At 35.1% G+C, this 16,749-nt stretch overlaps 1 protein-coding gene across 1 annotated transcript; it reads left to right on the top strand.

Annotated features, from left to right (window-relative positions):
- Positions 1–32: 32 nt before the first annotated feature.
- LOC121383499 (protein mono-ADP-ribosyltransferase PARP9-like) lies at positions 33–557 on the top strand. Its single transcript, XM_041513571.1, has one exon. It carries the CDS (start codon positions 33–35, stop codon positions 555–557), a length of 525 nt encoding a protein of 174 aa, XP_041369505.1.
- The last annotated feature ends 16,192 nt before the right edge of the window (positions 558–16,749 follow it).

The raw sequence follows: 16,749 nt of genomic DNA, 5'->3' as shown, positions 1-16,749 counted from the left end.
CAAACAGAACTCTTACTTCATCCAGTAAAACCATGGACTCCGAACAGAAAACTGAAGTAATGGCAGCTATTAAAAAGCAGACCATGGTGGGTGCAGACACAACTGGAGTTCAGCCATTCATTAGTGGGAAACTGTTTGATGTCATGGTATACAAGGGTAACATCACTCAGCTGTCAGTGGATGCTATTGTAAATGCTGCTAATGGTAGGCTAGCTCATGGAGTAGGAGTAGCAAGAGCTATAGCTGATGCAGCTGGTGATGACTTGCTCAAAGAAGGAAACCAGTATATTCGAGAACATGGTGTAATCAGTGTGACTGGTGTTGCAGTTACCACAGCTGGTAGACTACCCTGCAAGAAGGTGATTCATGCTGTTGGACCAGCCATGTATGATTATAAGGACAAGACAGAATGTCTGGAAGATCTCTGTAAGACCATACTGAGATGTCTGTGTGAGGCAAGAAACCTGAATATGTCATCTGTTGCTATTCCATCTATCAGTTCAGGTAAATACATTATTTTTGTGAAATGGGAGTTGGATATAGCCATGTGGTTATAGCACTTACCTAAGTTGCCAGATCAAAGTCCTGTGGTATCACCATTGTGTTTTATCCCCCCTCCCCCCATTCCAGCCAGTGCTTCATGACTGGTATATCAAAGAACTATGGTATATGTGATGTCCTATTTGTGGGAAAGTGCATGTTATAGACCACTAAATTTGCAAAAGTTTGAATTAATATTTTTCAGCTGCAGGTTTTAAATCCAACAATTACAGTGTGATTATAAACTTCTTTTTAAAAAGTTTTTATTCTATACTTGATGTAATCTGTGCTATGTTCAGGAAAGTTTAGATGGGATATGTACTGGGCTTTCTCCAAAACATATGTCCACCATGTAGATATAGCCAGCCCTCATTAGCCAAGGCTATATACATGTATACGGCCGCCAAATATATAGCCACTTCTGTGTTAAGCAGCAAAGATGGCGGCCTTCATTGTGGTTATATTCATGGAATTTATCTTTATATAAAACATTTAGCACAATGTGTGTACGGTAGTTGACTGGGCGTGAGCCAAAAAAAGGATCCTTGCAAAATGAAGAATTTTGTATTGTAGTGGGAACCCCTGCTTATCTATGGGGGCATGGCTACTTTTTCATCCAGGCAATAGGATTCTGATTAGATAGAAAATATAATGAAAATAAAAACAAATATGTATATATATGGAAATTCCAATTCCATTACCTGTGTTAAATTAAAATTTTCCAAAACTCCCAAGAAAACCTAGGCACTTGAGTATGTGTATGGATAAATTTTTAATACCATGAACTGATGGCACATTATACCAGATATTAAGATGCTTTCTGTAATGTCAAAATCGTTATAAGCTGGCATTACTAGTAAAACGTCAAACCCATGTGATCAATTTACATTCTATACTACATATACGGTACATGTGTAATTTTACCTCAGAAAGGCATAGAATAACCTAAGAGTAAAAATGTTGGATATACCCACGAACCATTCTTACCGTTTAGCTATTGCTCATCTATCCTTTACAAATATTAATTTTAATTATAACAGGAAGCTTAAACTGATACCCAGTGGATATTACAACAGTGTATATACAACACCCAAATAGCTAAAGTGCAAATAACCAAATCCATATAATACAAGCATATTTTAGACAATAGCAATTACATATTACATGAATATCTTTGATTTTATACATCTGACCATTTATCCTGTCAGTTATCCATTTGCTCATAAGCAACGAACTTCCATGCTATAGCCAAAATCTATATCCCTGCTCCTGCTTAACATGCAGAATAGCCTCATTAATATCTTCCCTACATTTCAATTACAACATTCCTAAAAATTTTGAGTTGACAAATATCCAAAACCCCAAAGCCCAAGTGTGCATGCTTAACTGTTTCGCCATAAAAACAAACAAATTCACACAAAAAAAAAAAAAAAAAAAAAAAAAATATATATATATATATATATATATATATATATATATATATATACATGTGTGTGTAAACATTGATGTCTAGGGAGAATACCAGTTGGGTGGTTTCCTACACCTGTTACTCCTACATACAATAGGGTGGTAACTATCATTATCACAACTATCATTAACACCGTCTGTAACCGTAACCTCATCAATGGTTACTTCTTGTTCATCAGCAGCTACGTCTGCATTACTACCAGTAAGATAACTGTCAGATGTACGGTAATCACCACGTATAACTGATTCAGTCTCCACAAGTTCAACCGAACTTTCCGTTTCAGTAATCCAACTATCTGGTACATCACTACTTTCATATGGTTTCAGATTATCAATATGTACTGTCTTAGATCTGCTGTTTTGTTCAGCTTGTATCATAATAGTTGTTAGAAAATGGTCAGACATTACTAAGTATGGACCTGTCCATCCCTTTCCTAATTTTTGTTTTGCATTTGGTGGGTACCAATACCACACCCAATCACCAATAGGTTCTTTGTTTCAGATTTAAATCATAATTCTTTTTCTGACGTTTAACACTTACTGCTAATTTTTCCCATGCAAATTTGAATGCTTCTTGCATAGCTTCTCTAACCCATTTAACATACTCTATTGGACAATAATTTGTTTGTAGAGCATTCCCTGAGGGAGTCCCAACTATACAATCTATAAGGAGTGAAATCTCATGACCCAACATTAACATATTTGGTGTGCATTTAGTACCGAAGCTGTATATGCCATCATTGCATATGGTAAATGTTCATCCCAATCCCTACGATGCTCATCAACAAACATGGACAACATCTGTTGAACTGTGCGATTAAAACGCTCTACCATTCCATCCGACTGAGGCCTATATGGGGTTGCCCTAGTTTTATCTGTCCCTAACAGTAAACAGATATACCTAAACAAATAGCTTTCAAACTCCCATCCCTGATCGGTATGAATTTGCATTGGCGTTCGAAATCTACAGATGAATTCAGTCACAAGTTTATCGGCAACTGTTTGTGCAGTATGGTCCGATATCGCGTAAGCCTCCTTCCATTTACTGAAATAATCGCCTACAACCATTATGTATTCATTATCATCGTATGTCTGGGGCAATGGACCAATTATATCTATTGCTATTCTTTCCATTGGAGCCCCAACTCCAATCTGACTTAGAGGAGCTTTTCCTAAACCAGGACCAGGTTTCTTTTGTGCATAAATAGTACAATCTTTACACCATCGACCTATGTCGTCAGCTTGCCCTGGCCAACAAAACCTTTGTTTTACCTTTTCTAATGTTTTTTCTCTACCTAAGTGTCCTGCTGTACGATTATCATGTAACTGTTTCATGATCTCTTTATGCATACAAAGTGGGACTATGAGTTTCAGTGGAAAACTTGTAGAATATGTGTGTTTGTAAACCAATTCATCACAGACCTCAATATTCTCCCATTGACTCCACAATGTTTTTACTGCTAGGCTATAGCCTGAAACAGTTTTATAGTCTGGTTTAACTGTATAATCACTTTTTTAACTGAATTATTATTTTAATATCTGGATCATCTGACTGCATTGTTTTAAGTTTATCATGAGTCCAACCATCCACCCAGTTAACTTGTAACTCACAGTTAGTTGTAACAGGTCTCAACCCATGCTGCTCATTTTCACAAACTACATTATCAGTGATGCACTGGTTATCCTCTATATTCCTTTCTTCACAACTATCAGCACGACCGATTGCACCCAACAGTTCACTAGATGTCGAACAGTCAGAGCATTTCCCATGTCTGCACTTTCGCCGAATAGGAATTCTGGATAAACCATCTCCATTACCATGTTGTCTACCTTTCCTGTGCTGAATTTCAAAGTCATATGTATCTAATACAGCTAACCAACGGGCTGTCATCCCCTCTGGTTCTTTGAAATTTTTAATCCACTTCAATGAAAAGTGATCTATCCTTAGCAGAAACAGTCTACCCCACAAATAGTGGCGAAAATATTTCACAAAGGTAACTACTGCTAACAATTCTCTATATGTTGTACAATACTGCCTTTGAGAACGACTAAGTGTTTTACCCTTACGGAAATAACTTATACAAACTTATAAGTGGAATATACTTCACTTATACGCCACTTATAAGTGGCCTATAAGTTACCCATATATTGGTATAAGTGAAGTATCAGTGTGTATAAGTATAAGTGAAAAGAATGGTTAACTGATACATCACTGATATTCCACATATAGTTCACCTATAAGTGGTTTATCAGTGGTATAAGTGAACTGGAATTAAGACATTTTTTGTTTGTTTCTATAAGTGAAATATAAGTAAACTATTAGTTTGGAGATAGTCCTTTTGCAAAGGAAATGATGTGTTCCAAATGAACGGGGAAAAAACTAAGTCCAAAACATTTTCATGGTTATTTTTTAAAAATTCATAACTTCTCACAGGATTTATCAAATTCATTGGGAACAGTGGCTAAACAACCAAACATACATGTAACAGAATTTGATAGTATTTCCAATAATCATTTTAAAAATTATTAATATTAATATTAATACACATGATGCTATATGATTATAATTATCCCATGCTACCTCCTCACTTAAATAGACCCACCTTTCACAATAAATATCTGTAAAATTATAGCTGTAGGGCAGAGGGGTGTAGAGGGGGTGGGGTGTGGGGGTGTGTGTGTGGAGGTGAGCTCCATTTCAATGTTTATTACAGTATGGATTTATTTTATCTATTAATAGTAATTTGTATTTACATATAAAAAAAAGTTAATTAACTTTAAAAAAAGAAAGAAAGAAAAACAAAGACAACAACAATGACATCAGGAATTCAGATAGAACAAGGGATTATTATGAGAGGTGCAAAATCCTGAGATCAATAGCCTTGCCATGGTGCAACTTCAAAAGGACTTAATTCAGATACCACTGTGTGGGTCTCCAGTCAGTAGGAGGAAACTACAGAAAAAACACAAAATGGCGGCACCTGGACATTTTCTTTGTGCACATGTGTTTTGTTAAGACTATACCTCATGTCCGTGGAACAAGTCTATCATACAGGAAAACTAATTTGGTAAGTATATGACTACATGTAGCACCTATTTTTTAATTTTAACACTTCATGTTTTTCATTTAAAAACCATGCATTACAATCATTGTTGGATTTTCAAATAGACAAAATGGCGGCATTCCTTTGTCTGATAAATTCTCTTCATTTATGTTAATGCATGTGCATAGACATTTCATTTAGTGAATACAACTATAGTTCAAACTATAGTGCTGATTATAGTTATTTTGTCACATAAAGGTTTGGTGTTGTTGTTTACATTTAAATATTATAAGTAATTAGTAGTAATTAATTAAAATATACTTGTGGTTTCCCTCTGTTACCAACAAACATGATTTTTTTTTTTTTTTTTTATGTCAAGGCAAATTTTAAAGTTTTTAAATCCATATGATCAATTAATAGCTTGGAAGTATTAATAAGTTATAATTTTTAATAAATATAATTTTAATCATTGTGACTATAGGAGCAATGGAGGAACATCTGTGCCATTGTACATTAAAACAGTTTATGTGATAAAACCAACTTGAAAAGCATCATATATATATATATATGTATTTTGATTAAATGAACTAAAATAATTTATGTAATGTTCATCAACTTCTGCAATTCACAAACACTGGAAGTCTTTAGATATCACCTTACAAAGGGATTACATAGCTCCACTAATTGGGGCAATAAAATGTCTATAGGAGAATCATAATGGGAGTTGTCACCTGATCACTTTGTACCTGTCTTATCAAAAGGATGTGTATCTCTAATTCTAGCAGACTGGGAGTAATTAATTTACTTCACACAGTTCTAATTAAAAGCCCAAGGGAAATGGGGGCAGTTGTAATGACTGACATTTTAAACAGTAACATGAAACATATTTGTTAGCTTTTATGTTTGCTTAATACACATATTAATTTTTATAAGCCCAATCATTGCATGTTAATATCATTTACATTAAACTGTTCTAAAGTCAGAATACCTATTGTTCAGAAAAATAAAGATGCTACAAAGAACACCAAAAGAAAAACCTAGGGTCATCATATTTTTTACAAAATGCAAAATTAAAATGGATGTTTTCATTTATTCACCAGTTATAATATATCACCAGATGCATACATGTTGTAATGGTTCATGTACTGAACAAATCAGTCTGACTGATGTTTTATTAAAGTTGATCATCGATTCAGCTTTAATATACTCAACATGTACATACAAATACATGAAACTTATGGAAACATAATCAGTTGAATCAGAGAAATTTATAAACAGTTATTACTTATTTGCATGATTCTTTCTAGTACTTTCCAGAACTTAAGAGTTTAAAAATATATGTATATACATGTATGTATTTTATTTTCTGGTTTCTTCTTAATTAAAATTAAAGTTCAACATTGAATATTTCAAAGTCTGTTTTAATACAAAAATTAACGTTTATTCTAGAGATTTGATTGAATATTTTTTTAAACTATTATTTTTAGAAGTAAAATTGAAAATTTAACTGAAAGTTTGTTTTTTCCTGAAGTTTTGATTCCCCACATCTGAAACTTGGTAGGCTGTGATTCTCTAACTTAGTCTTTAAAAACTAATAAAAAGAACTAAATGTTTACATTAAACAATTGCTAATTACATAGCAGATCTATTCAGACTATATGAAATATGTTTTTCTTTTGCAGAATCCCATCTGAATGTTGGATGACATATATCAAGATGGCACTGAACAAGACATAACTGAAAAAAGGGATGTGAGAGAATCCAATCTAACATTTAAAAATAAATATTCATTTATATTATTTATAAAATATTTCTTTGCATATACTGTTCAGATATACATGTATTAGTGGGTCACTTCGGGAAGAATGAAACACTACTTTGTTAAAGACTATTGTGCTTCAATTTTTATGTCTTGCTGACAGTTTACAGATAGGGTGTGGAAGTGCTGTCATACTGTACTGGTGACATAAGAACAATAACTTTTTAAAACAATTATTTGAATTAAATGGGTCATGAGAATTCCCATGGTATTCATGGATTTTGAACCTGTTGTTTCACTCTTCTTTTTTCTTTTCTTTTTCTTTTTCTTGACAAAACATTTGTTACCAGTTGGTAGCTTGACCAAAATTGGTGTCCATTTCTGTGGGTGGAGATAGGGTCAGTCGCATTAATACAGAAATTACCTAAGAATATTGAAATTTGGCCTCAAGGGACAGATTGCTGCCTAATTTCATTTGTTTAATGATGTCACCAGAGCACTGATTAGTTCATCACTGGCTACTGGATGTAAAAAATTAAATTGATAATTAATTTTGACCCATAGTATTCAGAGGAAGCTCTCTACATGTTTCAAAAGCAGCAAGTCATCTTTTATATGATCTTACCTCAGACAGGACAGAACATACCACAACCTTTGATATTCACTTATATTTCACTTATACTTCACTTATACAGCGTTTTTATAAAATATCAGTGAATCACTTATACTTCACTTATACAGCAATGTTTGTAAATATCAGTGAATCACTTATACTTCACTTATACTTCACTTATACAGCAATGTTTGTAAAATATCAGTGAATCACTTATACTTCACCTATACTTTACTTATACAACAGTTTCTGTTAAATATCAGTGAATCACTTATACTTCACTTATAGTGGGTTTTTTTGTAAAATATCAGTGAATCACTTATACTTCACTTATATTTCACTTATACAGCATTTTTTTTTAAATATCAGTGAATCACTTATACTTCACTATACAGCAATGTTTGTAAATATCAGTGAATCACTTATACTTCACCTATACTTTACTTATACAGCAGTTTGTGTTAAATATCAGTGAATCACTTATACTTCACTTATACCTGGTACTTCACTTATAAGTCACTTATATATATCTAACACTTCTGTTAAATATAAGCGAATGACTTACACTTCACTTATATATATGGTTAACACTTCACTTATAGGTCACATATACTTTGTATAAGTGATACCTCATTTGCATACAAAATCCTAATCGTTTACTTATAAGTCACTTATACTTGAAAAGTATTAACGACTTATACTTCACTTATAAGTGAAAAATATAAGTCATTTCGGTAAGGGTACTTGCATATGCTATGACTTTTTCAGTACCATCAACTACTTGAGATAGCACAGCACCTATTCCCGTCCCACTAGCATCTGTGTCAAAAACAAATGGTGCATCACGTTGAGGATATGAAAGTATGGGAGCTGTTATAGTTATAAGAAAATCTTTCAGTTTATTAAATGCTTGTTCACATTTATCAGTCCAAATAAATTTTGAGTTTTTCTGAGTCAGTGCAGTAATAGGAGATGCAATAGAAGAGAAATCTGGTATGAACCGGCGATAGTAAGAAGCTATAGGTAGTACTAAACCAAATAACTTCCAGCTGGGTCAAAGTCTGAGGTGCACCGAACTTTTGATAGAGAAGTGAACACCACAAGTCCTGTGATTGGTTATAAATGTGAGTGTGTTGGTTGTAAAAAATAATAGTTTTATCTGGGTAAAAAAAAGAAGCAATTTTATTTCATCTAGTACCAATGTGTCAAGTAGCCATGTGCTTGAAACATGTATGGGGTACCTGTAAAAAAAAGTACTAGAATTTTGTGTGGAACTAGGGTAGTCATAGACGCTACCCGTTATCTCAGAAACAAGCAGTTTGACCCCCCAATTTTTTCTGATTCACTTTAAGTGTGAGGGGTGGTAGTATTTATATCCATGGCGTTTATGTCGGTTGATACATTGCAGGTAGGAATTTTAGCCACATATGTTACTATTGTCGTCTATGGGATTTGATTTGGTAGTATACACCCTAAAGCACAAAAACTTCTAACTTCAGCTACGTTAGTTGGACGAGTCCAATATTTTACTGCTTGATCCTTACTAGAATCACACTTGATCCCATACTCGGATACTACATGTCCCAAATAAGTCACTTCCTGTCTGAACAAAGAACATTTACTCGGTTTTAATCTAAGGTTTGCTTCACGAAATCATTCAAAAACAATCCTTAAACGTTCAACCGTTTCATCAAATGTTTTACCAAACACTATCATATCATCTAAGTATACCAGACACTAGTTCCCAATGTAGACCTCTTAAAACCATTTCCATTAGTCTTTCAAAAGTAGCTGGAGCATTTGACAAACCAAAACTCATAACATTGAATTCAAATAAACCCTTATGAGTAGCAAAAGCTGTTTTCATTTTGTCCTTTTCTGCCATACCTACTTGGAAATAGCCACTAGCTAAATCTAGTGTATTAAACCATTTAGCACCAGCTAATGTATCAAGAGAATCATCTATTCTAGGTAAATGGTAAGAGCATCTTTATATGTACACTCATTAAGTTTCCTATAGTCTACACAGAAGCGAGTACTACTATCTTTCTTTTTAACTAGGCATATTGTAGAGGATCATGGACTTTTGCTTGGCCTAACAAGTCCTCCTTCCAACATTTTATTACCCGGTAAGTTGTCTTTCAACTATTTCTTTTTGTCTTCGGGGAGGTAATTTAATAGGTTTATGATCCCCAGTATGAATTGTATGTTGAACTAGGTCAGTACGCCCTAATTTACCATCTTCCCCAACAAATATATCCTCATATTCTAAAAGTAATGTCTACCATTTCAGATTGCTCTTTGCTCAAATGTTTTGTACTGTCAGTACGTTGCCTTCTAAATGTTTTGGTAATGAGTTTCTCAAAATATTTAATGAATTTACTGCATTCACATGTAAATAATCAGAATGTTCATCTTGAATTACACCAGCAATTTCATATGTTGCTACTTCAAAACCTTTCTCTAATTTAACTGGATTATCTCCCATGTTTAGCAATGTCATTGCAACATCTTGACACTTAACAGTTACAATACATCTGGGCATCATTAAACTACTATTTTCCACTAATGTTACGAGAGGTTCCACGATACGGTGCGACTCTTGAATCTCCTGCCTATCATGTTTCCCTTTGATAATTAACTCTGCTTTAGGTGGTACAGTGATTGTCTCAGCTACTCTAACATGAGATACATTGTTTGATAATTAACTCTGCTTTAGGTGGTACAGTGATTGTCTCAGCTACTCTAACATGAGATACATTGTTTGATAATTAACTCTGCTTTAGGTGGTACAGTGATTGTCTCAGCTACTTCAACATGAGATACATTGTTTGATAATTAACTCTGATTTAGGTGGTACAGTGATTGTCTCAGCTACTTCAACATGAGATACATTGTTTGATAATTAACTCTGCTTTAGGTGGTACAGTGATTGTCTCAGCTACTCTAACATGAGATACATTGTTTGATAATTAACTCTGCTTTAGGTGGTACAGTGATAGATACATTGTTTGATAATTAACTCTCCTTAGGTGGTACATTGATTGTCTCAGCTACTTCAACACGAGATATTTTGTTTGATAATTAACTCTGCTTTAGGTGGTACAGAGATTGTCTCAGCTACTTCAACATGAGATACATTGTTTGATAATTAACTCTGCTTTAGGTGGTACAGCGATTGTCTCAGCTACTTCAACATGAGATACATTGTTTGATAATTAACTCTGCTTTAGGTGGTACAGTGATTGTCTCAGTACTTCAACATGAGATACATTGTTTGATTTTTCATGATAAAGCCACAATTCACTTGTATCAGTTGGTCACTGGCGAAGTCAGAGGCTAAATCCGGGGTGGGCGTGCCTGAACCCTTGTGGATATGGGCACGTAAATAGAGTTCCCATCCCATCCCATCCCAAAATTCCTTTTGCCATTTCTAATGTTGCTTTGTTTGACTTGAGAAAGTCTAGCCCCAAAATTGCTGAAAGGCCACCTAGGTTAGCTATCACTATGTCTTGTTCAAAAGTGCAATTCCCCAACCTAAGTGTAAAAGTAGCCTGTCCATGCAACTCAAGTGGATCACCATCCGCAGTGCGTAAAATGTTTTCACTTGGTTGCAGTTCGGGCTTTCCCTTTCCCAAATTTTCATAAATTTCCCTTGAAACTAATGTCATGGCTGATCCAGTATCAACTAACATTTCAACTGACTTTTCAGCAACATCAGCCTTTAAAAACCAACATGTACTTCCAACAACATTTAATCTAAACTGAGGCCTTTCAAGAACTCTGTTACACAACTCATTCTGGGTTGAGCTTTTGGCCACAAGACCAACCCCTTCTAGTTTTCCTGATTTACATTTACTCCTTCATTTTGAACATTAGTTCTATTTTTACAAAATCTTTGGATATATGTCCCTTCTGTTTGCAAGCATAACAGACAATATTAGGATTATGAGGTTTATTTTCCCTCCCTATCTTTTTATCCATTGTTATTGTCATATCTTTCATCAGGTCAACTGTTTTTGCAAGTTTTTCCAGGGCTAAAGCCAATGCAGATTCATTTGAATCTTTATTAATAGAATCCAGCTTATTTGAGTTTGCTTTGATCGGACACACAGATTCTCCCTCAACATCATACCTACTGACTGACTTTCTGCTTCAAATTCTATTGCTACACCAATTGCTATATCTAATGATTTAGGATGACAACATTTAACATGCTGCTTTATTTCAAGTGATCGCAGCTCACTAATAAACTGGTCTATTGTCATATCTTCCCTAGCAGTATGTGAAATATCAGGGAAGGCACGAATTGCCAAACGCCTAAGTGTGAAGCCAAATTCTGTAGCACTCTCACCCTTCAATCTGCGCCTGTTTCGGAATTCACAGCGATATATCGCTTCACGTTCCGAAGGGCAGAACCTATTTGATAGAATGGACACCAGCTCATCATAATTGGATAATTGTGAAGTGGACAAATCACCCAAAAGTCTTTGAGCTACACCCCTTAAACTAACTGATAACTGAATAGCTTTTTCGTCATTTGTCCAGTTATTCCATTTAGCTACTTGCTCAAAATGTTTAATATAATCAGCCCACTCTACACCTTTCCCATCAAACTTATCAGGCTCTTTTTTTCGTCTTGTTTTACCATAACCCATATGAGTGAACGTATTCCCTGTGCCATGTAATAAGTGTGGACTATATCTAATTTGATTAACTCCATGTTCTCTGTGCCTTTTTGGTAAATCCCTAGCACTATAGTGTTGTAGACCAGGCGATCAACAGAGTACTGCTTTGGAACGTGATCAGTCGTGTTGTAAACACTATTTCCTTACCTCGTGACTGTCATGTGATCATTATACACGTCACCGGTATGGTCAGCATGGAAGTCGTTTACGCGCACCTGTTCAAAATCTGGAAATGTGTGTTTACAAATAGTTTCTTCGTCATTTTTTTATAAAGCTAAACTTGCTTTACTGACTATGTGTGTTTATTTTGGGAGCAACACAGAGATATCCATTGTATCCCACCTTAACGTGGAAGATGCGGTGTCTCCCAATAGGTATCTGGCTCCGTATTCATAAACATACTTAAGTCAATGTATGATACTTATTTATGTACTTTAAGTATGTGTTTAGGTATTATACATTGACTTAAGTACGTTTATGAATACGGAGCCAGAATATTGCCGCTCATTTCTGCTCGTGAAATGCAGACCCAGACGGAACATCGTGTTCGGATTATACTCACTATACACTATGCATTTGTAACAACTGTTTTACGACTACGGACGAATGTTTCACTGTCAGGAGCTAGTTCATCTTCGGATTCGAAGTTAACAATTTCGTTTTGTCAACAATGTGTTGGCTTAACCCTATAGGAGTTTATTTGTGTCGGGTTCATTTGGATTACAATTTACACTTTCACGCATACGTACAAAAGGTAAGTTGGACCTTGTCACACCCAGCTCTTGTCTGATTTGCCATCTGGATCCAACAAATTTGTTATCCGAATCTGCGACCGTTCTTGGCGAAACCCATGACCATAAACTAGATCTCAAGTTTCCAAATACATTTTTCACAGACATTACCACCTCAATAATAAAAATAATAATAAAATAAAATAAATTACAAATCTCAACTGTCAGTAAAAAAAAAATGTAACTATAAAAACAGTAAAATGTAGAAACAATTATTTATTTTTCTACCGCTAACACCCACAGAAAATCCCAGTTCTGACACCAAACTGTAGCGGGAACCCTTGCTTATCTACACCCGTTTCTCAATTGGGGGCATGGCTACTTTTTCATCCAGGCAATAGGATTCTGATTTTCTGTAGGATTTACCCCAGATGCGTATTGTAGTACCGTAATAATATTAATAATAAACTATAAGATAACACATTACAAGAGACCAAGCAACTTTAACGATAATTTATTTACACACTGTCATTAATAAATATGATGTTAATAATTATACTACACAGTCATTAAATTAGCTAAATAAAAAGTCCACCCCCAAACCCACCATTACCTACCGAGTCAGTCTGTCAAGTGTCAGAATATTATCGTCTGCTATCAACGTCACCCATGGGTTTGACACGTCAATTCGTGTTATGACCCCGCTTCGAGTATGTCCGCTCTGTCCAACATTCCAGTCCAGTCCCAATTTTAACAGATCCGAACGCTGATATACGGCTTCGGGGTGCCCGATCATCGATTCCCCTTGCGCGTGAAGACGATGTCATCAACAATCATACTATTTCGTGGACTAAATGTTATACATGTGTTGGCCAGCATTGCCAAACACAATAACAATTGTAATAACCACAAACAAATATGATTCCCATCACAGTATGTACAAAGAAGGCGGTGAGCAGTGCAGATGAAAAGAGCAGATTAAGTGATCAGACTGATAAGACATTGTTTAAAAGGCCTTGCTTATTATAGTATAGATTTTAAATATATGTCAAATGACAGTTGAATGTATTCTGTTTCTGTGAATATTTTATAAAATCAATGGGTTGTACAATATTTGGAAGTAAGCTAATTAATACATACATGTATGTGTCTATACAAGTGAACAGGGTAGTTAGTATACTAATAACAAAACTCATATTGATCTCTAGGTATCTCACCATCATTCTTTTTACTTAAATGACCATATACAAATATTAGCCATTATGTAGCAACTAACTTATGCTTCATGCTGTTGGACCGTCTTATTATGATTACACAGACGAGACACAATGTGTGGAAGATCTCTGTAAAACCATACTGAGATGTCTGTGTGAGGCGAGAAACCTGAATATATATCTTCTGTGGCTATTCCATCTATCAGTGCAGGTAAATGCATTATTTCTGTGAAATGGGAGTTGCACATAGCCATATGGTTAGAGTATTTACCTAAGTAGCAAGATCAAAGTTCTGTAGTACATAGTACATGTACAAGTAGGTCTTACGATTGAGTTTTCCCATTCTAGCTGTCACGGGTCGGTATCCCAAAAGAAACAAGACGACAACTCAGGAATCATTCATACACATTTATTTACATAACACTTCCCTCCCAACCAATACATATTGCACTATCACGCATATAACATATATCACATGTAAATTAAACTATGAATCAATATTAAATAGAGTAAAAATCTTTTAACCACAAAATAATACTAAAATGTCTGTCTTCCACTATTCATCACATTTCACAATTCATCATCATAAGTCACCCTCATCATCATCCTTGTCATGATCATTCACTGATCATCTCCACCATTCCCCATTATCATTATTATCATTCACTAGAATCATCACACCTCATAATGATCATTCACTGATCACCGTTGTCGTTTACCATTAATACCCTTGTCGTTCACCAGAATCACTAACCCCCTCGTCACGGTCATTCACTGATCATCTCAGTTCACCATAATCATTGGTACCCTCATCACGATCCTTCACTGATCATCTCCTCCATTCACCAGTATTACCACCATCATTCACCCGAATCATCAACACTCTTTGTCAGGATCATTCACAGATCACCTTCGCCGTTCGTCAAAATCATTGACACCGTCGTCACGATCATTCACTGATCATCTTCTCTGTTCACCATTATCACCACCGCCATTCACCAGACTCACTCTTCGCCAACTCCCAGAATACATCATCTACGTTCGCATCATACACAAATACACCGCCGTTCGTCAAAATCATTGACACCGTCGTCACGATCATTCACTGATCGTTCCCATTATCACCACCGCCATCACCAGACTCACTCTTCGCCAACTCCCAGAATACATCATCTACGTTCGTCATCACCAGGACCCACCAATACACAAATACACTGAAATACAATATACCCTAATCAAAACCATGTAATATTTATATTACCATATCAGATGTTAGACAATTTTCTCTTAATATAATGTCCGCACTTCACAAGTGTCTTAAATATTACATAAATCAGATTTACTTAAGACTTTTGTTTTGCAATGACGTTACATACAACTACTAACACATATACACAATAGTATACCACAGTTATACAACAAACAAACAAAATCTACTTACGGTTGTCATCAACCCAGAGTTATACAGAATAAAATATTTCACAATATCTTAACACAGAGTTTCTCTCTCAAGAACGTTATGTGACTGCCCACAACTCATTACATCTCCCAACTATATCCCCACTATGCATGCTTCACTCACAACCAAAAGTGTTCACCAATGTAAGCCCAAGCCCAAGTTCTTTACAAAAACCTCTGCTAGTGATTACAGTATAAAAATATAGTTTGCCGTAGCAAGCTATGACACACAGTTCAACAATATATTCTCAATTACCCAAGTATTTACAATAAATGTTCTAAAATATAATATGGTTCTTATTTTAGTACCCTTGACTTGTGACACTAGCCAGTGCTTCATGCCTGGTATATCAAAGAGCTATAGCATGTGTGATGTCCTATTTGTGGGAAGGTGCATGTTATAGACCACTAAATTGGCAAACGTTTGAATTAATATATTTTAGCTACAGGTTTTACAGGGGACTATAGGTTTCATCTCTGTCCTTCTGTCTGTCAGTCTGTTTGTCCCACATATAGTTTTCCAGATGTTTTGTTTTAGAATGCCTTGAGATATTGAGCTGACATTTTGTGTATAGCTTTATCATGTACTGTTACATATCAAGTTTGATTTTCATGGCGGTTTACCTATTTTGGACAGAGTAATGGCCCTTGAACTTAGGTGATGTAAAATTTGGTTTCGGGACTCTTTTTTTTTTTCAGGACTTGAGATATTGACCTCAAATGTGTATAGCTTTAACAGATCAAGTTTAACTTTCATGGTGATTTACCCATTTTTGACGGAGTTATGGCCCTTAAATTTAGGAGATATGAAAATAAATTTTTCGGACTTTTGTTTTTCTATGCCTGAAGATATTGTGATTTACCCACTTTTCACAGAAGTATGGCCTTTGAATTTAGGAAATACAAAACAATTTTGGGTTCGGTAGGGGACATGTATTGCTTTAGCAGGACTCTCAGAATGCATGTTTTTATCAATTTTATTCTAAACTAGATGTAACTGGTGCTATGTACGGGAAATTTTAATGGGATGTACTGGGCTTTCTCCAAAAAATATGTCCACCATGTAGATATAGCCAGCCCTCATTAGCCTCATTATATGTACATGTACATATATAGGGCCGCCAAATATATAGCCACTTAGTGTTAAGCAGCAAAGATGGCGGCCTCCATTGTGGTCTTATTTATGGAATTAATCTTTGAGCACAAAATTTAGTACAATGTTTGCATGGTAGTTT

This window comes from Gigantopelta aegis, chromosome 10 (genome assembly GCF_016097555.1).
Source record: "Gigantopelta aegis isolate Gae_Host chromosome 10, Gae_host_genome, whole genome shotgun sequence".
Classification (NCBI taxonomy): Eukaryota; Metazoa; Mollusca; class Gastropoda; order Neomphalida; family Peltospiridae; genus Gigantopelta; species Gigantopelta aegis.
The sequence above is the reverse complement of the archived record's forward strand: the minus strand, read 5'-3'. Positions and strand labels throughout refer to the sequence as shown.

Coding starts and splice junctions, on each gene's coding strand:
- LOC121383499 (XM_041513571.1), top strand. CDS start 33: ATGGACTCCGAACAGAAAACTGAAGTAATGGCAGCTATTAAAAAGCAG.